The sequence below is a fragment of the Fulmarus glacialis genome, unplaced genomic scaffold (assembly GCF_000690835.1).
Source record: "Fulmarus glacialis isolate BGI_N327 unplaced genomic scaffold, ASM69083v1 scaffold7423, whole genome shotgun sequence".
In the NCBI taxonomy this organism is placed as follows: Eukaryota; Metazoa; Chordata; class Aves; order Procellariiformes; family Procellariidae; genus Fulmarus; species Fulmarus glacialis.
Window position 1 is genome coordinate 5,427 of NW_009201014.1, and position 23,182 is coordinate 28,608.

Consider the following 23,182-nt stretch of genomic DNA (forward strand, 5'->3'; position numbering starts at 1 on the left):
ATGGGACACTCCTCTCATGTCAGAACAATCTGTAGTGGTTATTAAAGATTTGCAGGCAGGTATGAAGAAACAGACTGAGAAAAGATAATGTGTATTCCCTGTTCCAGAGCTAGAGGAAAAGAAAGGTCACCAGTCTTCTGAATGCTTCCTTGCAGTCAAGGGCTTCTGGAGATGCATGCACAAATAGCAAACCTGCTGTCTTGGAGATGGGGCTAGAGGGAAACCCAGCTTAGTATATATACACTTCAGAGAAGACAGCATGAGAAAGATGAGGTTTCCTGGCACTTTACCTACCCTGATCAAACCACTGCAACTGAAGTCGATATCAAAATTCTCAACATCTTCCATGCATTTCATGGTTTTTCCATCCATTTTCCCCTCAGATACATTATAGAAAGAATCCACCTATATTATCTTCATGTCTGCTGTGCAGATGAGGAAATGCTGCATTTGTACATGTAAAGGGATTTCTCTTGTCTCACAGGGCTGGGAGTCTGAGAGAAACAAAAAGGTGCAGCCATAGATGTCATTATTTGTATAGAAATAGTTTAAATCTGAGGGAGAAACACACCTTTGACACCCTGTAGCTTCAAAAGAAGTGAAAGGAAACATGACACATCCTGTTTCTACAAACCCTTTTCCAGTAACTCTAAAGAAAATCTTTAAACTTTTAAGGGTTTGCAAAGCTACTTACCTTCATTCACAGTTTTCCTGTTTTCCTCTGAGGTCAAACAGATTTATGTGTGAAAGGACAACCTGCACTTGACAGTGAAGCCATCTGCCACTTCTTGTTTACACCAGTTCTGCTAACTAATCCCAGGGTCTCTGCCTTTCCTTGTATTTTCAAACTCAATAAAACCACAAAGGTTGGAAGAACAGAATAGGTGGCACATTTTAAATGCTTCTTCAAAGGCTGATTTTCTTCAGTGTTTTCTCGTTATTAAAGTAGGGCATTTGGTGAAATAACAAAGAAATTGTGCACAAAGCAAATGAAAATGCTGGAAAAGCTAAGGTCAAGCAAGTTAATCTGAGTGTTAAGAATGTCGATGGTACAGCCAAGCTCAGATCTGTCTGGTATCTGTTCCAAAGTCAATATCATCATTCAAAGACTTTGCTCTGCCACCCTACAAATTATTTTCAATGGCAACCAAATTCGCATTGAAGGAGACGGGAACAAGCTCTGACACTTCCATAAGTGAGTTCCCAATGCATGGGAACCATCCTTCTGAAATCAGTAGAGGCTACCTTACTGTAGGTAACATAGAATCACAGAATCATGAGTCACAGAATCATTGAGGTTGGAAAAGACCTTTAAGATCATTGAGTCCAACTTTAAAATAACACTGCCAAGCCCACCACTAAACCATGTTCCTAAGCACCACATCTACATGTCTTTTAAATACCTCCAGGCATGGTGACTCAACCAATTCCCTGGGCAGCCTGTTCCAATGCTTGATAACCCTTTCAAGGACAAAATTTTTCCTAATATCCAGTCTAAACCTCCCTTGGCGCAACTTGAGGCCATTTCCTCTCATCCTATCGCTTGTTACTTGGGAGAAGAGACCGACATCCACCTCACTACAACCTCCTTTCAGTTAGTTGTAGAGAGCAATAAGGTCTCCCCTCAGCCTCCTGTTCTCCAGACTAAACAACCCCGGATCACTCAGACGCTCCTCGTACGACTTGTCCGTTCTTGGATACACTGCATAGGAAATGTTGGCAGAAGAACCTATCCAAACCTGGCACATATGCAACCTGCAGCTGTTGCCTCTATGTCCAAGGTTTTGCTGCGAGTTGTTGTGGCCATGCGGAACTGCATGACCCTGCCCTGCGCTGCAAGCAGACAAGTGAAACACAGGAGACCAGCCCAGCGGCACTTCCCTGAAGCTGCCCTTGAACACAGGGCAAGAAGGGGCTTCTGGAGTCATCGGGGCTTGCCCTGGCATCCAGTTCTCAGAGTTAGCAAGAGGCAGAGAAGGGAGAAGGGAAAATAATGTTTTTCCAAGCAAGCTCCCCTGTGGGCCCTTTGCAGGCTATCCTCACCTGTCCCCAGAGCCTCTTGAGCAGGAGATGGCCACCCGCCAGCTCCTCACATCCTGACCCACTTTTCCTGAGAACTCATCAAGGCAGAGTTTCACAGACAAGAGGAAATCCCTAAACAGCATGCAGCCCAGAGAGTGGAAAGTTTTTTTGGGGGGGTTGGGTTTGGTGGTTTTTTTTTCCCAACTTCCCCATGAATGTATTTGACAGCTCGCTGTCCCTGTCAGAGCAGGATCCCAGCGGAAACCAGAGCTGGGAGGGCTCTTCCTGTCTGGGGGAGGCTTCCCAGGAGCGCGAGGGATTTACCAGTTGCCATCTTTCACTCCCCATCCCTTGCCGTGTCCCACCGAAGGCCATGTGCAGTGGCAAGCTGCAGACGGGTTTGCTGGTGGCCGGTTACTTTGTCTACTTGCTGGTGGGTGCAGCCGTGTTCCAGGCGCTGGAGAGGACCGCTGAGAAGCAGGAGAAAATAGCAGCTGCCCAGATGAAGGAGGCTTTTCTGCAGAACTTCACCCACCTCACGGTGGCAGAGATGGAGCAGTTTATGAAGGTAAGTGCCAGCCCTGCGAAAGCCCTTTCTCCCTCCTGTTTCCCCATCAGATGTTGTTTCCTACTCAGCCTTGCTACACAGATAACTGTCACTACATTCCTACTGATGTGGTCATTTGGATGATTTTAGCAAACCCCAAGCCCACTTTCTGGTCTGAGCAGACAGGTCACGGTGATGGTAAATACAGCTTGTGTAGCTTGAAAAACCTTGTGTGTTATCTATTAGCAGTCCCCATCCTGTGATGTCCTGATTCTTTGGGGTCTTGCCTCCCGTTGATTTGGCTTTCGGTGGGGCTGTGCTCATCTACAACGGGTGGCATGGCAGGAAAAATGAGGCTGACTGAAATGAATGGGCATGGTTGCCACTTACAACAGTGTCACAGATAACACAAAAGTAACAATATCGCAAGGTCTGAAATAATCTGTTGGGTGAAAATAAGAAGCCCAAATCACTACAAGGAAGGTGGCATAGTCAGGGTTTACTTTTTGAAGATGCTGCAGAAGTGAAACAGGTAGCCTGGCCAAGTGAAAGGTGTTTCTGGTCACAGCACAGGAAGCTGAGAATGAGTATGGTTGTCTCTTCATCTTCGGTATTTCCTAGCTCTATCCGCTACAACGCAGAAGAAAATCAGGAATGCAAATAGCCTTGCTGTAAGCATTTCCTCATGGGAAACTAATGGAGCTCGTAATGGGCCAGTTCGCAGGATAAGGAAAGGAAGGGAAGAACTGGTATTTCTAATAAAACAACCGGTGATCCAGCCCCCAGTTCACATACTATGCACCCTCTTCACCTTGGATTTTTTTCTGCGGGCAGGGGAGGAGAAAAAAAAAAGAGGAACTTCTCAAGACAATGAAATCTTTGTGCAAGGGCTGTGGAATGATTTGTTAGCCTTGATTTTCTGGGACACCAGCAGAAAAGATAGTGAGGGAGGAAGAGGTGGGCGGGGGGGAAGGCTTTTCTGGTGCAGTTTATTCTAGCTTGTGTCTTGCCTCTGGCAGGGCTCAGCCCTGGATTTTATCTAGGCTGTTTCTGTACAAACCAGCTTGCCTTCCAGATGTCCAGTCCAATTTCTCTGTTTGCTAAAGGCAGGGACAGATGCACACTGTTTGGTTTTTTTAATTATTATTATTCTTTTAACCTTAAAAAAAATTAACAGCACTTAGAATTAAAACCAAGGAAGAAAGGAAGAGTCTGAAAATGCATAAAGGCCCTAAATGATAGGGCTGGAGGGGCTTGGGAGAAACATCTAGTCAAACCCCCTGTGGCAGGGCAGTCTCAACTCAACCCAAACCATCTCTGACAGATGTTCATTTAACCTCATCTCAGAGGCCACATTGTGAATATGTGCATGTGTGTTCATGTATGCAGTTTGGAGAAGAGTGTATATGTCAGGCTGAATTCTGATTTTGGTAGCACCAAGAGTAATGCTTTGCAAATCAATGGACTTTCTCTGAATTTAAATCTGTGACATTAACCAGAATACGGCCTTAAAATGAAATCTCTGTGTATGTCACATGTACCCTGCTATAACTCACTGATGCCTTCCTGGGAGGGATCAGAGTCACTGCTCAGTGCATCTGCATACAGGTGGGTGATTAGATCCTGGATCCACCACTGCTGTCTCAAGGGCAAACTCAAAACAAGTAACCAACCACTCCATCACTTAAGCCAGTGGGCTGTCTTGCTTTGCCATGTCCTAGTCATCTATAGGATCATTTTTTCCGAAGTACTTAGCCTAAAAGAGTTGAGGTCCTTGATCATGCTAAAAGAAACAAGTTCTCCTAACACCCACTAGAGCAGTCAGCATAAACAGGGCAAAAGACTAACACTCAAAAACACCGGCTGGTTGCTACCCAGCCTTGGAGGTAAAGGTGTGAATGGTGTCAGAGTATTGCTGAGGACAGGTGGGTGGTATTCACAGGAAAGGAGCAGTAGTTGGCTAAATCTGTAGTATTCTTGCAGCAAGCACTTGAGAAAAGCAGCTGTGTTGATACCAAACTTCGCTTTCCCTCCCAGAACCTGACTGAAGCCATTCAGAATGGAGTATACCCTGTTGGAAATGAATCACAGATTGAAGACAGCAACTGGGATTTCAGTAACTCCTTCTTCTTTGCAGGCACGGTTGTCTCCACAATAGGTGGGTCTAATGCTTTCCATGTATGTGTGTTTGTGTGTGTGTGATGCTTATTATGTCTGGTTATTAGGACCTGAATGGATAATACTTTCACGGATAAAAACTCCAGCCCTTCATCGTCATGGATGGTAAGCAGCAATGGACTTGGTCCTGAGACCTCACTACTGCACAGCATTATTTTGACTTGTGAAATACCAGTGGCCTTTCATATTATTTCCCACTTGATTCTTCTTTTTGAGCCATCTGTTAAAATGTTTGCTCTGCTGCCAGTTGTGGGTGGGAGGTAAACTTCACTTTCCCAGTCTTTATTCTAGAGTTGAATAGGCTTTAAATCCGAGAGTACTGTAAAGCATAAAAGAAAGGTAGGAAATGGTAGGAAAGAAGTGAACTCTGCTGGGCATGGACACTGTCTCAATAACCTGTGCTGAGCTGTTATTGCACATACTGAATTAGTAATATGCTAAGAGGAAAAAAATGGGAAGGGGGCAGGGCAAATGCTGAGACTTTTACATTGCTGCTTCAAGCTGTTCTGACCTTTTCAGGGGCTGCCTACCCCTGCCTGCCTCTCCCTTTCTCTCAAATATGCATTTGACCTGCATTTCACCAAAAGTGCAGACCTGCCAAATTTAAGCATAAAATCCACACTGTTGGCTCCTGCTTCACACTCTCATGCAGTGAAAGTCAAATGTATGTTTTTGCAGAGTGAAGCTGAGGCCTCACTCCCACTACACCCTAAGCATAGCTGCTCCACTGATCTGTGAGTGTGACAAGTCACAAGGGCCCCAGTGGTGTCCCAACATCATGGCAGGTGTGTAGATGTTGCATGAACCCATGTGGCAACCTCCTGCTGTAGAAGAAAGAAAGGCTTCTGAACCATCACATCAATGAGAAATGTTCCATGGTTACAACAACATTCACATATCGATAAAGCTTTCCTACTTCGTCAGCACCCTGCTACTAGCCAATCCATTCCATTCTGTATTATTGTATTTTGTCATTACAGCATTTCTCTGCCAAACAAATCAGTCGCTTCCTGTTAAGTTTGTTTCCCTAGTGAGGCAGACAGGCTGTCCCAGGAAAAGTGCAACTTTGCTTGTTTCTCTGCACCTTTGCCGCAGAGGTCTATTCTGAAGGTACATCAGGTACTTCCACTCATCTTCACCAGGTGTTGTCATGAAAATGGAATATTTCTGCAACAGGGAACACAAGACAGCTCAAGCATTTGGGGGCCTAGTAGCCAATAAATCACTCAGTTGTTTTATTTTTCTTTTCCCCCAAAGAAAACATTGCATTTTCCAAGTAATGGATGCCTTGAGATGAACTGTGCTTGGGAAAGTGCCTTTTCTCAGGGTCACTGATAGAGGAAGCATATAGACAAAGTACAGGACTCTTGCACTCAGGGATGTACCTCATGGGGCCTAAGAGGAACAAACTCTCCAGTCCATTAAAGGACATGTTTGGAGTTCTGCAGCTGTTGTTCCACTACTTAGATAAATCCTTTTTTAGTAGGACTTTAAGACAAATATCTCTCTGGCATGAATAAATCAGCCACCAGTAAGGTCTGGACTAATTAGCATTGTCTATTCTAATGCACACTGCACTGCCTCCAGGACTGGAGCCAGTATCTGGACATACCAACTTACTGGCGTTTAGCCAGGGAGGTCACTAACTCACAGGCAGATCGACAAGAAGCTAGAGATGGCTATATGTGATTCTGACATGGCAATCAGCCTGGGACTCCAGCCTTGATGTCTTCCAGGTCCCCGGACCTCTGGTTTCTGTCTTTCCATGTATTTGTCACAGGACAGAGCATTTTTCCATAACTGCTTTTAGATTGTGCTTTCATTCCCACTGAGGCTGGGTTGGGAGCACACAGCATGCCCCAAAACATGCAGGGTGAATCACTTCATCTGCTTACTGCCTTTTTCAGAGAAAGAAGAGTGCATGTGGACTGAGAAGTGCTAGCCACATCTTTTGGGGTCAAAGACAGGCCAGATTGGGGTAGGCGTGAATGTGACCATGGACTGCTTCAGTTCTCTAGAATATCTCCTCTGACCTATCTTTTTTCATAGGCTATGGCACGCTACGTCCTAAAACTGCTGGGGGCCAGATCTTCTGTGTCTTTTTTGCTCTGTTTGGAATCCCTCTGAATATTGTCTTTCTGCACCGTGTCGGTAAGATGCTCTCACTGCTGTGTAAAAAGCTGGGGAAATTCCTGTATGAGAAAGGAATGAGAAAGGTAATTGGTTTTACTTACTCAGACACAGTTATATGCTCATTTCTAGCTTTTTTCTCAAGATATATGCTGGCATTATCCTCTATTGTGTTTGTTCTTATGCTGTGTTAGACATTGTGCTAGGAGAGGGAAAGATACATTCTATACTTGCAGAGCTAAACAGTCAAGGCAACCATAGAGGAGATATTCAGAGAAAGGGATGCATTCTGTCTACCCATCTAATTGGCAGACATCCAGCCCCTTTCAACAATCAGGGGAGAGAGTGGGCACCTCGTCCCACTTCTCTAGACGCTTATCGCAGGAGCTAACACTCTAGGGAAGTACCTGTCTCCCTTTATAACCAGTAAAGAGAGAGGTGATTAAGCATCTCATCTTGAGGCAGCAAAAAGCAGGTGAGCTGTAAAAAGCTGTAAAAAGCAGGTGAACTGTAAAAAGCTGTAAAAAGTAGGTGAGCTGTAGAGCTTTCAATGGATATTGACTCAATGCCTAGTGTGTCACCCCTCCTTATTCATTATGCAGTCCTTTAATCCATCTTCTCCCTTGACTTTGACAGAAAGGAACCATCAGGCTGAAGTTGTCCATTTGAGCCCAGTTGCTGAAAAGTGAGGAGGCACCTGTAAAGGGCTAGAGACAGAATGTGTCTTGCCTGGTTATGCCCCAAGTTATTTGCAGCTCCTCCCCTTCTCTCACCACTACTGAGGAAGTGAGAATAGCTTTTCTGTGTCTCCTACTGTAATTCTCTTTCAGGACAAGGTATGAATGCTACAGACAATCCTGTTCAAATTGCTAAATTTCTCCCCATGTCTGGCAAACTTAAATAGAACATAAGGCTTGATCAGATATAGACTCAAGCATATGCACAATGCATGAAGGCATGAAAAATTATTCAACAGTTGCCATTAATTTTCAGACAATCTGGACTTATAAAATTCTATACATAAACTGTATGTGTGTCTGGCTGGTGAATCTTAATACATAACAAGCCTTTTTCTCCAGTCAAGGCTTCTTCATGACCTCTGGGAAGTAGGATGGTTCAAAAGTCACTGTCTGGGCGCTTCTTCATCAGGAGCTCATTTTTTAAAGATCTTCTTGTAGTAACATATCCACTGGGTAGGAGCCAAGTTGTGGCATTCATGCAATGAGAAATAAAGTCAACAATCAGAACTCTCGGAGATACTACTGTCAGAAATGGTGTAAATATTTTTTTTAAAAGTCTATTTTCCCAGGTAAATTTGAATGTTCTTTAGGTGCCACACATGAATACCTAAAAACTAAAAGTGAAGTTGTCTGGTGAAAAGTGGAAATAGTCCGACTCCAGTAAAAGTCACTGGATAGGAATTCCTCCTTACTCATGGTCACTGGAGGCTGATACAGTCAGATAGAAGACTACATCTCCCAGGGCTACTGCGGACATGCAACACCCTTAATACATGGCTTCCCCCTGCTTCAGAGCAAGGCTAGGGTACTTTTAGAGGAAGAGCACTCAATACAAATCCTTCAGTTCCTGTGCTCCTAGTAGGTATTCCTAGATAGCCACCCATTTTGAATAGCCACCATTATATATGGCCTGCTAATGTGTCAAATCATGATTATAATTGAATTGGTTTCTTCCTTTTTCAGAAGAAGATCAAATTTCTGACCCTTTTGTTCTTCCTGGCAACGGGGATCCTAGTTTTTCTGTGCTTGCCATCACTCTTCTTCCATATAACAGAGGGCTGGTCCTACAGCGAAGGAATTTACTTTGCATTTATCACCCTCAGCACCATTGGCTTTGGAGATTATGTAGTAGGTAAGTTTGATTTCAGGGAGGAGACACAGCAAAGCGCCGGTGTTGTGACTGTAATCACCATGGGTTGACTGCACAGGCCACCAATGTACTGTAGAGACAAATCTGTCTGAGTCTGACTAGTCTTTGCCTTGTACAGTTCTGGGGGAAATACTCATTTCTCTGGGATTGCATGTGCTGACAAAAGCACAAATTGTATAAATATAATGAAATATGGTGCTTTGGAGTGCAAAGAAGCCAAGTATTTTGCAGAGGGAAGGGGAAGTATAGGGGGAGAATTCAAGGAGCCTAGGAATTTGCATATACCAAAAGGGAACAGTTTGCGATAGTCATACAAAATAAGGCATGTATCCCTGCTTTAGCCATCTAAGACTTATGTTTCAAAGTGTAGAATAAAGAAATAAGTGGTCATGTTTCAGAAGACATGATTTTACATAACAGACTGAGAGGTGGAAATCCCAGTCATGGGAAAATGGGGAAATCTACTCACTCTGTGAGAAGTGGGGCTTAAACATATATATTACTGTGAAAGTGGCCTTCTTTAGTCTCCTATGCATCACTGGAGGCTCTCTGTCTTCACAAGCCAGAGCTTAGGATTTCCCCTGAAGATGAACTGTTTAAGCTACACTCCAGCATGCTGGAGTGCTTCTCGAAACGCTTTTGTGGATCTGCTGACCAAAATACACTCTCCATGGAATAAGCTTCCAGAGGAACTCCAAAATGATCACCAGGAACCAAATCAGTGTCCACAGAAGAAGCAATCAAACACTTGGACTCCACGGAGAATCAAAGATTCCTCTACAACAACCTGTCCTGCCAGCATCTTGACAGCCTGAACTTCTCTTCAGTGGGGATATGAGGAGGAAGCCCTGAAGCTAATACTTGAGCACCAGTGCTATCCCTACAGAGAATCTGGAAGCCTCACATCCCTTTCCAACGGACAGACATCCACCACACAACAAACCCTAGGCTCTCAAGCCTTGCAGAGATGCAAGAGGGGCCTTGGAGACTGGCAGCCTTGCTGTGTGTTTGAAAGATTTCTTACATCAGGTTGAGGACTTTGGCAGAGGGAGCCCACAAGCTTTTGCAGACACTGTCTGGTGTTCCCTGCTGACCTTAATTTCTCTGAGTCTGCTAACGAGGCTGGGTAGTACTTTGACGATCCAGTTAACATCTTGCTTGTTTGCATGAGTTTAGTGATCGTAATGATCTTGTAGCCTAGCTGATGGTTAATTCATGCAATGGCAATGAGTTGATTAGGCCACATTTCCCCAAGTGACCCCAGCCAGCTAACTGCTCTCTCTTGCTACAAAGCACAGGAAACCTGTGCCCCCTGAAATTCCCCTTTTCACATAATCCAGAGAAAGATTCTCTGTCTCTAACAGTGGTTAAGCAGTATTGCCATGAACAAGATACAGAACTCACGCATCAGCAAGGAATCTGTATCACACAATTGTGGCCTCTTTGCTCACCGTTTTCTCCAGCCGGAGCCAATCTTTGTCACTGCAGTGGAGCACAATAGGGCACAGGCATTTCTTTCCTAACCATCTGTAGGACTGGTAACCCTGGCCTGTGTGATACTGAGCACCTCAAACTTCAGTGATGTGGAATACAGGAAGGCGGAGAGTGGCTGGTGCCGTGCAGGAGAAAAAGTGGACATCAAACTGGTGCATTCTCTTCCCTTGTCCCAAATTACAAGTGTGTTTTACAATAACGACAGCAAGTCACAGCCTGAAAACCACTGCCTCCATAGCACTTTCCTTCTCTGCAGCCATATTATTTTACAAATACAGTTTAAAAATAACAATTAGATAGGCCTCCTGGCTCTGTGATTTCATCTTCATTAGGATGACTTAACTGGAGCTGAAATATTTTTCCCTGCAGTATTTATCTCAATTGGCCTTAAACAACGGTGATAAAATTATCATAGGTTGAATGCCTCACACCTTCACAAAGAAACAAGCAGAATCAATGACTGCTCTGAGTATTATGCATTTAGAATTGATTACAGATGACAAATGGATTTGCACTGGCCAAGTGGAACAGAACAGGTTTGGGTTTATTTGCATTTTAGTAATTCAAAACTGGTTCGTAGCTGTTGTACTTCAAGCATGAGATAAAGCCTGTTTTGGGTAGGGAGACATCTTAGGAAGATGACAGAGTTAATTTAACTGTTTGTAATACATGTACACATAGGTGATACCTCTAGGGTGAAACTCCCCTTGGGCTGTAAACCGAATTTATGCCCTGCTGAAGTCCAGTTTTGAGTTAACATTGCAGAGATATTTTTAGTTGCTTTGCTAACCCCACATCATGAACTTCAGATAAGAGCACAAAAGACGATTCTTTGTAGCAAGGCTGGCATCCCCTCTGCCAACTCAACCTCTGCAGAAGAAAAAGAAACAACTGTTGGATATCTATCCATGAGGACAAATCAGCCCACTCCTGCCCCATTTCCAGAGCTCTTGCATGATGAAGTAGAAAAATCCTGCACATTGACCTATGCAGTACAGAGCACTGCAGGACTTGAAAAGAGTTGCCAGCATCCTAGCTCCTTCTGGGCAGCTTCACAATGAGAAATGATCCACCAGGTTTGTGGTGATCTCCCTGTCCACGCACATTGCTGTGTTATCTACTATGTGGAGCCACCCTTGACAGTGACTTACAGCACTCAATAAGCAATATTACCAAGTTTTCCTGCAGATGCCAGGGCCATATCAGCTGTATGATGATGATAACATTGTGTGGGACCAAGTGCAGTAGGAGCAAATGCTCTCTGTATGTTGGTGGCGGATTGTGGACGTCTGAAGAAACAAACAAAATGACCATGCAGAAAAGCAGGTGTGCAATACTGGCTGATGCTAAGAGGTTTGGACTGCATGAAATAAGCTTCGGTCCACTGGTTTCCAACACAGAAAGTTGAGTTCTTGGCATGTGTCTGTGAGCTCTCATTAGTCACCTAGTTTTTTAATGGAGGAAGCTCCTGAAGCCATTCAAAAGTAAAGTAGGAATTGCAACTACTCTCTTTGTATGATCAAGGGCACCTATAATTTAAAGCAAATATTTATTAGGTTATAATCATACTTTATAGAAATACACAGAATTACAATAACCTAGGTAGTAATAGTCGTGTGGTTGTAGTGGCCTACTGTGCTCTGCTTTTTGTGCTTTGGGAGTTTGGGAATATTTTCAAGATAATACAATACAATTTTGCACTAGTTCCCACATCATTGCATTTACCTGTAGATGCAGAGGTTGAATTGGGATTGGTATGCTATAAGGGGAAAAAAATATCCTGCTCTGCTGCTAATTCACCTCAATCCCAGTATATGTTTTTGACAGGCCAGCATGCTTGTGCTGGCATATATCAGCATATATCAGCATATATCTTGCAACAAGAAGAGACTTGCCCAGTCTTAACCTAATGCTGGGGAGGTGAGAGACTCCAGTACAATGAAAAAGTCACCTTAAAGTACTCAACATAAAATACATTGATGAATCCATTAGGCTGGCCCACTTTACACAGGCAAAGCAATTATAACTTGTTAATTTTATTCTTCTTTCTCTCCTCTTATCTGCAGGTAAACAGCCTGGCAGGAGTTACTTCTCCTACTACCGAACGCTGGTGGCCATTTGGATTCTTTTTGGCCTTGCCTGGATTGCTCTCCTATTTAATTTATTGACAACGGTACTAGAAGATACTGAAAAAATAATTGTCAAGGATCTCCATCAAATTGGAAAGGTGAGTAAGGACAATGAAGCAAGCCAACAAAGAAGATGCTGGCCTGCTCAATTTATTCCAGAAGAAGAACTACTACCACCATGTGCTGGAGGGGATGCACAGAAAATGGAGTCATTAGCAGCAGATTCTGAACACACAAAAAATGAAAAAAAATGTTTTTCTTATAGCAAAACTATTGCATAACATATGAGAATTGAATTCTTCATTGGAGAGTTGCTAGTGAATTATTCTAAAGAAATTCCCATGGAAATAAAATTTCTCCTGCCTTTTGCTGAGATATGACCTTTCAGAACTCAAGACTTACAGTTACACAAAGCCCGAATATTAATGGTAAGAAATTTGCTCCTTAATTTGCAGCTAGGTTGTTGTGCTAACAACCTGAGAAGTGCACTTGTTTTGGAAGGCATTTTTAAGGTGCTTCCACAAAAATGCAGAGGAAGGGCATGGTAGAGCTTGCTGGTTCTAATTGGATTTTGCTGCTTGCAAGAAGTCATGTTTCTTCCAGGAACTGACATGCACAAGCTTTTCTGAGGCATTGCACAGCACCTTTGGAAGAAGAAATAAGGGTATATAACTTAGTAGATGCCTGATTTAAGCCATCATATTGGATAAGCTATTATCTGAAAGGCATGTTTAAAGGACAAGACATGGGCTCAGTTCAGAGACACTAGAAGCATCTAATGGACAGGGTTAGAAAAAGGTTAGCGTGGTAGAAATCATTAATTCTACATCTTCCTGTTTTACACTAAGATGAATAAAGGCAATTTCACCTTTTATCCCTGTGGCTTTGAAAAACCTTTCTGATGGTGTTTATAAAGAACATATAAACCCATGTTTTTAATTCAAATTTTATAAAAATTTTATTCTATAAGGATTTTATAAGGACAAAGACTGGTTTGAATGGAGGAGGCCTCACTGCATCGGAGCCTTGCTGCTATGTTTGTATTCCACAGGAACTATAGAGTAAATTAAAAACAATTCTATTGTATTATGCTAAGGTAGCTTTTCAAGTGCGAGTGTTGTCTGAACAGTGCAGCCTTACCTTCAACCAGGTAAAAAAAGGATGTCAAATCTGGGCACAATGTTTCAGATGTACCACCTGGCATGCAGGCCATCCCTGGGAGAAGACCATGGCCTTTAAAGGCTCAATCTATGCATCAGGTGCCCTGTGTGTGTCAAGAGTGCACAAAAACCTTACCCTGAAGTGCTGGCAAAGCAGCTGTGGTAAACACAGTCATAGAGGTGAAAAGTCCCATGGGTGTATATGGTTACACTAAAAGCCAGTCTAGTCCGATACCCTGTCTCTGACCATGCCTACTAGCATGTGTCTCCAAATAGCGTAAGAATGAGGCAGTTCTGCCGTACTTCTGCGCTGGGGTGCAATCCCTCTTCCAGTAGTTGGTGGCTGAAAGGCTGCCCAAGAAGAGGTAGGGTCTCTGTACTTCAAAGTCCATGAACTTGCCCAGATGCTGAACTCACATCAGCACCCACAGGACCCACCCAAGGCAGTCCATAGGTTCAGTACACGAAGTGCCTCCCTTTGATGGTGCTGAACGTGTTGCTTGACAGGTTTTTGTGATATCCTCAAGTTCCTATTTTTTCAGACAGTGAATAATTGTTCTCGGCTCACCCTTTGGGTGTTAGTTACAGCAAGACCAGCCTTTGCCAGAGCTATTCCTGTATGAAAGGGAGAATAAATTACAGCTATAAAGCAATTTTAGGCCATAAAGATGCAATCAGCCTTGAAGTTGAATTCATAACTATTTCAGTCAAACAAAACCACACTTCTTGCCAAAACAGCTCTGCTGGTTCAAGACCTGGCATGTAGACCTGACCAAATATGTACTTTCTTTCCCTCCCCAAATTATTTTCCAGTATTGCCCTCAAGGCTGACTTCTCGCCTAATATGTCTTACTCTCAGTAAACCTTTCTGAGGCAGCAGGAACAAGAACTGACCGAAATCGGGGCAAGGTGGCAGGGGTATCATAGGACACAGTGGTCCTTGTGCAAGGCATGACCCTGTTGCTATCACAAGGCGAAACCATAGCCAGGCAGACAAAGCAGCTGGATGCTTCCGGGCAGGGATCTCTTCACCTCTCTGTGTTCCCCTCTCACCAAACATTGATTCACATTATTATTTTCCAGGCATCATTTCTTCTCTTCTGTCTTTTCCCAGCCCTTCCTAAAAGAACCATTAAACCCACCCCCAACCTCATAGAGGTACTGTCAGGGCTGTTTTAGGGACAGGTGGTCCTGCCTTGGGGTGCGATGGCCATTTTGCACAGTCTCTTAGAGTTCCTTCCAGGTCAGTTCCTGGTGTTTGATGCCCTCCAGCCCCAAGGTGGCAGTCAGGGCCTCTGGGCTAGGACAACGCATGTCTATTTGCTGTCTCTATTGCTGGGGAGAAAGAAGAGCTCCCGAGGAACATCTTGAAGTCAACACACATCTGAAGGGTTTTCTTCAACTTGTTTCCACTGTCCCGCTTGCTCCCTGTCATGACAAATAACACAACCCGGCCCTGAAACAAGCTGGTAATGTCCCATTGCAACACAGAGCAATCTGGGATGCTTGTTTAGACATTTCAGGAAGGGCAAGAGAGATGGTCCATGGGTTCTGACTGTAAACAGCAAGCATAGAGCCAGGCAGTGGCTCTTTGAGCAGAATAGGACGAATTCTCTGTCCTGCATGCTGGTGGGTGTTTAACAATGAGCCATGAATACCGAACATTTCCTGTTTCCAAAAGTCAGTCTGGCCTGTGCAGCTATTGTCATAGGGTGCAGGCAATTCACCTTTTAACTCATCCCCTCTTGGCACACTCCCCAGGTAAGGACGTGCCCCTCCAGACAAGGCACAGAGGGACTGAACAACTCATCCAGGGCCAGGGGATGCGGGAAACGTGCGCCGGGAATGGCTGTCATAGGGCTGTCCTCCTTCATGCACCAAGAATTGAGGTGTCCCTTCAGCTGTAGATGTCAGCCTCAGAACTGAGAAAACACATCCACAAGCACAAAAAACATAAAAGCTCTCAGGAGAAATTCAGATAACTGCCCTAAGAAAGAAGACTAGCCATTCATAAATCCTTATACCCGCAAGGAGGCCTTTTGAAGACGGGTCTCAGCTTTGCTTCTCGTGCCCTCTCGTGGCTGTGTGCAGCAGACCCCCTCCCTTTGCATTTCTGCCAAGTTTGGGCAGTTTTACTCTACCTCCTACTGTGCAGTTCAGCTGATGTAGCTGGTACAGCCCTGGCCAGTGCAAGTCCTGGCCAGAGCAGCAGTTTTTGTCAGCGTGAACCAGAGGAAGCCATCCTGTATTTTTATGCAGTCCATACAAGCTCGTTAAGGACCAAAACATGCCTCATTCTCAAGAAAGAGATGGGGATGGGCACCACGAACTGGTCCAGACAGGGATCCTGCCTTGCACCCACACTGAAACAGCTTTGTGGAGGTCAATTGGGGATGCGACGGCTTTCTGTCAGCAAACCATCATGCGAAGGACCCTCACTGGCAGCACACACGGTGTGACAACAGGGTACACTCCTACCACGTGCCCCATGCACCAGCTTCCCCTGCATAATGTCTGCTGCAGGACTGAGGCACACATTCACACCCCCTGTCCCACGGGGAAAGGGATTGGTCAGGAAAAAATCTGCAAAATGGCAAGTTTGGGTGTAGGTTTTGGGGCCAGGATGAGCTGACCCGCTCTGCGGCAGCCTCGAGGGCAGGCAATGCCTCATGTGGCAGAAGGGGTGGAGATAGAAGCTGCAGATACGTGGAAGAAAGAACCAGCACCAAAGGGTGTGTGGTCCTCTCCGCTGGGAAAGGCAAGGGAAAAGCCCCGGAAAGCTGCAAGCCAGGGTGGGAGAGGAACTTTTTTGGATGCGATATTGTTCCTCATGCTTACGCTGAACAACAAAGCTGTCTCCAGAAGGGCTTAGGCACAGCAACAAATCTCTCCAGGGCTGGAGCAAGCAGCTTCTTTCAGCATTATCATCCTCTGAGCACCACACAACCGCAGCAGATCTTGTCCTCGCATCACCCCTGAAAGGGGGAGCTGTTGCTTTCTGTGCAGAGAGTAAGGGCCCCAGAGAAAATTAAGTTTATCACCTGAGCTTATGCACGAGACCTTTGGCAAACACCTGGTCTGGTGTTCTCTCAACCAGGACCAGGTGTCCTGGTATTGCTTGCTAATAAATTAGACCCAGCTAGTGGTTCTGTAGTTGCTGAGGTTAAGAAAAATAATCTTGAATTGAGAGCAAAGTTAGAACAGAGCTTCTCCTCCACAGCTGGAGATTTGATATGGTCCCAAGACTTTTAACTCATGAGTGTAAGCCAGGCTCTGGCTCTTCTTCTGCACATTCCTCTTGCCCAAGGGACAGAAACCAGGAATAAAATCCATTCCGAAATCCCTATTCTGCCAAGCAGCAAGGTGGCAGCAATCCTCCCGAGGGCAGGCGGAGGGGTTCTCCATCGATAGATCTGTGCAGCCTGGAGCCTTTCCTGGGAGCTGTTCAAAAGCCCTCACTGTGACCCGCGCCGCTCAGGGAAATCCGATTTTCACGGAGCAGCCTCCTGTGCAACTGCCAGCTCTCCCACTGCAGCTTGTTTTCAAATGGGAAACATTTCCAAGGCAAGCCAAATACTTTCCCATACATTAAACCAGTTGCTGAAAAACTCCAGGATTATGATCATGAAATATATTATCTTGGATTAAATGGCAGCAGCATGTTCTTCATTCAGTCTGGGCTGCTCCTCATACATCACCCACATCTTTGCTGCCAGCTAGCAAACAGTGTGCATTTCTGCACTTGAAACCAAGGAAATGCCATGAAGAATTATCTTTCACTCAGAAAGAAACCCCTCAGAAATTCAATTGCCTCCAGAGAGAATAGGAGAAACTACACTTTGATCTGTCTTTAATTAATATATGGGACGGGATATGTTTAGGGATCTTTTGAGGTCTCCTTCAATTAATAGCCAGTTCATTTGGAGAAATAGTTTTTTTTCTGGAAGGAGAGAGACTACTCAAAGCAGTGGAACAGCTTGGCTAATGTAACATCATATAGCCAGTGGGATAATTTTTTTACAGAAATTACTAAATGTGGGCCACACACATGCTATTTTCCACTCTGTCACACTTGGACATGTGTTTTCTTGCCTGAGTCGTGACCAAAAGGCACTGGATCCAGCTCAGAACTGGTTTAACAAACATAACTAATCACTCTCCAAAAGCCTGTTCTCCAACCCTCACGATCGCACCCTAAGAAACAAAAAAAATCAGATTTTGGTGTCAGCCAAGTCCCCTTGAACCATTCCAGCAGGATTCAAAGTCGTCTTGAAGATTTCGTGCAAGGTTTTATACCAACTCTTACACTGTAAGGAAAGGGGATCCCTGGGATCCCTGGCATGTGCTGCTGAGGACCGGCCTGGGGCAACATTGCTGGTTCCATGCTAGCAAAGTCAATATTTAGCTATTTGGGGGCTAAAAAGCTGGGGAGAAGCAAAAATGCTGCTTGCATCCCCGCAGCCGGCCTCACCTCCACCTCAGGACTTGAACTCAAACAGCTCCAAATCTGCTTAGAAAATTCAGCATTTTCTATCAGGAGGGGTTCTGGACTTGATTAGGGTAATTCTCTACCAGAGGTTTGGAAAGGCTTTTTTTGCCGAGTTAGTTAGGGCAATTATTGAATCCATTTAATTACTGGTTCAACATAATTTAGGAGACATGTCTCCTGAATAAAGACTTTCCAAATTTCTCTTTCAATTATTCTCACATATGTGGTTGGAAAGCATAGCTGTACTTTTGTGGTGAGATGCCAAAGCATGAAATAATACATCCCCAGAAAGAGAGATACACTGATAAGCAGAACGATAATAATAACAAACATGCATCATTGAAAAATGAAGGGAGGTACAACTTATAATTTAAGTTAATGGCTTTCTTGAGAGGATTAGCCAGAAAGATGCTGATATTCTCAAAGAACAAATGTGGCTTGAGGTGAATCCAGCCTCTCAAAGTAAAAGATATTTGTTCATCATAGCAAGGCATGGAGAAAATCATGCATCAAGACCAGAAAAGAACGTAAGTCAGAATTTTTGCTGGAAATCTCCCAGAATTCACAGTTCCGTTCATTTAAATGACTCATTGAGTGCTTCAAAAACAAGGTTAAGGTCTTAAATTTAAAATGGCTTTAGACATTTACTAGAAACCAAGGATGAAACCTGAGCAGACATCTGTCTGTTCTCAACTTGGAAAGTCCAAGCATTCATCTCAAAATATAATACACACTAGCTCAGAATGAGAAGAATGCAAGAAGTCCAGTATAGGCACCTTCCAATTGCTAGACACCAATTCTCCCTATTCAAGCAGTCTGCCTCTTCACAAAACAGGCAGGAGCTATTCAGCATCTCTATTGCGCAAGTCTGTTGCAACAGAAATGCTGGGGTCCAGGCATGTATATTGCCCAAAAGTAGATATAAATCAATTAGAGATTAAATGCCCATCTCTGCAGAACTTTGGCCAGTTTCCCGTTTGCCAGTGTAAAATTCCAATACATAAATGTTTTTTTAATAGATTTTTTTTTCCTTTCTTCCTTTCCTTCCTTATTTCTTTCTTCTTTACAGCCCTCAAGTTGGTGATGAGATGAAGAATGGATGCAGCAGAGTTTACTACAGTCCCAGAAATGCTTGGGCAGCTCATAGAGAAGCATGGCCCAGCAGCAAGGTCTACAAAGTGCTTAGAAGTTGAGTGTAATAGCAGTAGTGGTAGCACAATTTGGTGATGCCAAATAGCCAAAAATTGCCAGGAGGACACCAAAAAGAGGAATTCCCAGCAGTGGTTGTGAAAGTCAATTCCTTGCTTGCAGTAGGTCTCTGAGCAAAAGCCTGAATACAAGCTGCCCAGGCTTTTTGCTCGAACGTGGCTCGTTTGTAGGGCTGGGGTTTGACACTTCCCAGCCATCATCCCGCAGCCGTCTGTGGGGTCTCAGCCTGCCTTGGCAAACCGACCAGCGAAGGTGGAAAACACCCTCATAGGATGCAAATGTTGAGGGAGAAGCACAATTTCTGGTGCGTGACAATTTGCATACTGGTATTTGTAGTAATAAATAGTAATAAATGATACCAAAGTCGGTAGGGCTTTAGTGTAGCGGCCAGGGTGCCTTTCAGCTACACTTCTGGGAAGTTAAAAGCATGACTGGAAATTTCCATATAAAGAGCCTTGCTTTGGCACACAGTTTTCTCAGTTAATATGGTTCGTGGGCAAAAGCAGAGAATGGCAATGTCATGCTAAAAACCCCAAAGCCCTTACTTACCTCACAGATGCCAAAAAGCAGAGAAGTGAGTTACAGAAACGTTGTCACTCCACCACCAGGGCCATCCGTCATATGTGTTGACAGCATGGTGAGGAGAGGTGGCACAGAGAAGGACAGGCAGAGCGCTCTTCCCTGTGGGATTATGGATAGTGGCTCATTTTTGGGGTCAGCAGTGTAAGGCAGCCTGTACTGTAGGTGAACCCCCCTTATGAACATCAGCCATGCTCCAGATGTCCATCAGCTGAGACAGTAAGTCCATCTTCCATCATCTGAAAGCCTATTTCAGTTTTCCCTGACTTTTAAACTTGGTCAGATCACGGCTTGTCTTGTATCCAGACCTGCCTTATACAGGTTTGGGCTCCTGTCTACTGACCGTGTCACGAGCAGATGTCACTAACAGAAGGAACGGGTTAACGGTTGGACTTGATGATCTTAGAGGTCTTTTCCAACCTTAATGATTCTATGATTCTATGATTCTATGATTCTATGAACCAGAGAAAACATGCTAAACACTACCCAAATCAACAACAGGATTTCAGCAAATATATCCAGACAATTAGGCATGCCCCAGGGTTAAATCACCCTGGCATAGCAGGATAGCCAAAAGGTGCTTCTTAAAAAACCAAGATGAGCAAAAAGCCGTGTCGAAATAGCTGTGCGCACACACTGCCACGGCATAGCCTCCAGATGTCAGCATCAACCCAAGCAAGAGAGACGCACAGCACAAACGGTGCAGAACCCCACTTGCAGGCTATGCCTTCCAGAAACACTCTCCTGCAGTCCCTGCTTTCCTGCCTGGGACAGACAGACAGACGGACAGGAGGGTTTCCAATTCATGTGGAAAAAGTGCTCAGTTCACAGACAAAACCAAGGGATGTAGTTTGTAGCTGTGCACGCAAGCATTTTACATGCACATTATACTGATGTGGACCACGTGTGTTTCTGTGTATGTAGGTGCTCATCACCTAAATATATATGTGAGATATAGATAGATAGATAGATAGATAGATGTAACTTTTGGTGTTAAGAATAAAAGGCTCTTTGCCAACAGCTTTACATGAAGGCAAAAGCAAGGCATGTCCTCCCGAATCTTTTCTAACCATAGGCATATTCATCTCTTCCAGTACACATTCCTGTGTGCCATACAGCTGATGAGCTGAGAAACACAGCAGTCAGCCCTGGTAAAGGATCTGAGAACATAAGCATGGGTCGGATCCCCCAGCGGTGTAAGGCAGCATGCCTTCAAGCCTATGTAGCAAGGTCGATGTTAACTGATCAAGAAATTGGCTGTCTCCTCTATTCCCCTTGGCCTGTTAAGTTCATTTTATGCCACTCCTTTAGCAATGTAAATTTGCCTATTAGGAAAAAAAAAGGCTTAAAAAAAACCCACCTCTGCCTCTTCTTCCCCTTAACTCTGCCCTTTCCTTAGAGCCCACAAGATTTAAATGCATCCAAAATTTATTGGGAAGGAAAAGGCCCCAAATTCTGCTCAAAGCAGGCATTTACATTGTCCCTGTCACAGTGTGGAGCTGTGATGCAGAATAAAGTCACAAGTACAGCAGCATGGCCCCTGAAGCCAAGTATTGAGGGAGCAGAGGTGTGAGACCCAACGGAGACTACTGATCACCCTTCCTCGGGCTGCAGAGGGGTGCGCAGGGTGGCAGAGAGCATCCTCCAGCCCATCCTTGCACCTGCAGATAACTGGGGGGAGACTCAGGGGCTGTTTATTGAAACACATACTCCTCCTTAACACCAGATCAAAAAAAACAGTAATGAAGGAGATGCCAGATTCCCCCACTCTTCTAGGGCACAGACGTGTTGTTTTTACATGAAAAGACCCTCAAGATCCTCCTGCACCAAAGTGTTCATCCTAAGAGCAGAGCTACACACAGCAAAGTTCGAGCGGGGCCGGGGATGTCTGGAGGGATCGTGACACAGAAGATTAATGGATCTCTTGCAGCCATAGGTTGTCAGTGAAGTCAAGCACTGCTAATGCGGGATGTTGTCCCGAGACCTCTATTAGGACAATGACGAAGCTTTTTTTAAGTCCTCTGTGTAAAAGGCATAATCCTTGTATGCCAATGGATCATATCCTTGAGATCCCTAGAGAGCAAGACAAATGTGGAAAGAAAGGGAAAGGAAATCCCTTATTTCATAACGGTGCAAACAGACATGTCAGGAGAATTACATCAACATGCAGCACATGTGAAATTTAATACTCCTCCTAATGCATTTAGATGAGGCAAAATGCAAAGTCTATACTGCCTCTGGGAATAATTCTGGTAGGAAACTTTCACCACTAGGAACCAAGGACTTTCTACTTATTCTGGAATCTGAGCCTTTGTTTTCAAAGCCTTCCTGAGAGACTTCAAAATCAAGATTGTTAAGTGCACATTACTCTTTGAAGATCTGTCTTCCAGAATGAAACACCAGTGCTCTTCCTAGCAATGCTGGTGTAAATCGAGAGTAACATGCTTGAAAATCAGTAAACATTCATGGGGTCACAGTCAATCTGCAGAAGAGGAGAGCCTGATCCTTCGCATTGCAGAAAGTCAAGATATGCAAACACACGCAGCCCTTATCCTTTGCCTAGTGTCAGCTGGCATTTCTGCACGGGTGCATCAGACTTGCATGGATTTCCACCAGCTTTGACTATGGCCCATAAGGCTCTCAAAGGCTTATAAATGCAAGCAATATTTGCTTTGGAGTCCTTGCAGATAGGAGGAGCCTGAGATCTTCTGGCTGGTTTCCCTCCCCTCCCCATATCATACTATAGATATGGGATTCAGCAAAGGATACAGCTCAGATGTGGCTTGAATTCAGACAAGTGACTTGAAGTGATGATTTCCCCCCCATCAGGCTGCAGATGATCGATGTATTATGCATGAAAATAGCGCCAGGCACAGATGGGGTGGGAGTAGAAGGTGTGAGCTGATAATGACAGCAGCCAAGCTCTGCTAGAAAAGACTCTACAACACACTTGCATATTGGGCAGGAAAAGGATGCAACACGCATGAGAGACTAGCCATGGTTTAAAGGGCCGAACAGTTTAATTACCACCAAAACTGAGGTTTATTGCAAGGATTTGGGTGGCATGGTTGCCAGAGGGAGCAGGGGATTAGCCTTGATGATTCAAGGAAGTGTCTTCCCATCTTGTGTTCTTGAATAACCGTAGGGAGATGAGTGAAATACTTATTTTGGGTTTTAAAAACTGAAGACAGGGAATCCAAAGTGGTGACATGGTGCTGCATCAGATATTGCCTCCAGCAGGATCCTGGCTCATACTCAAAACAGTGCTGAGAACTTGGAATCAGGTCCAAAGCTGAAACAAACAGGAATTTCTCCATGGACACTTCTAGGGTTTGGATCCAAGCCATTGAAGACC

At 44.5% G+C, this 23,182-nt stretch overlaps 1 protein-coding gene across 1 annotated transcript in view; it reads left to right on the forward strand.

Moving 5' to 3' along the window:
• The first annotated feature begins 2,395 nt into the window (after positions 1-2,395).
• The window catches only part of LOC104073850 (potassium channel subfamily K member 16-like), a 128,942-nt gene continuing 108,155 nt past the window's right edge, over positions 2,396-23,182 (forward strand). The window contains exons 1-5 of the mRNA XM_009573779.1: positions 2,396-2,590; positions 4,607-4,727; positions 6,797-6,963; positions 8,581-8,749; positions 12,328-12,570. Coding sequence (XP_009572074.1) covers positions 2,396-2,590; positions 4,607-4,727; positions 6,797-6,963; positions 8,581-8,749; positions 12,328-12,570 — 895 coding nt within the window. The remainder of the gene's footprint in view (positions 2,591-4,606; positions 4,728-6,796; positions 6,964-8,580; positions 8,750-12,327; positions 12,571-23,182) is intronic.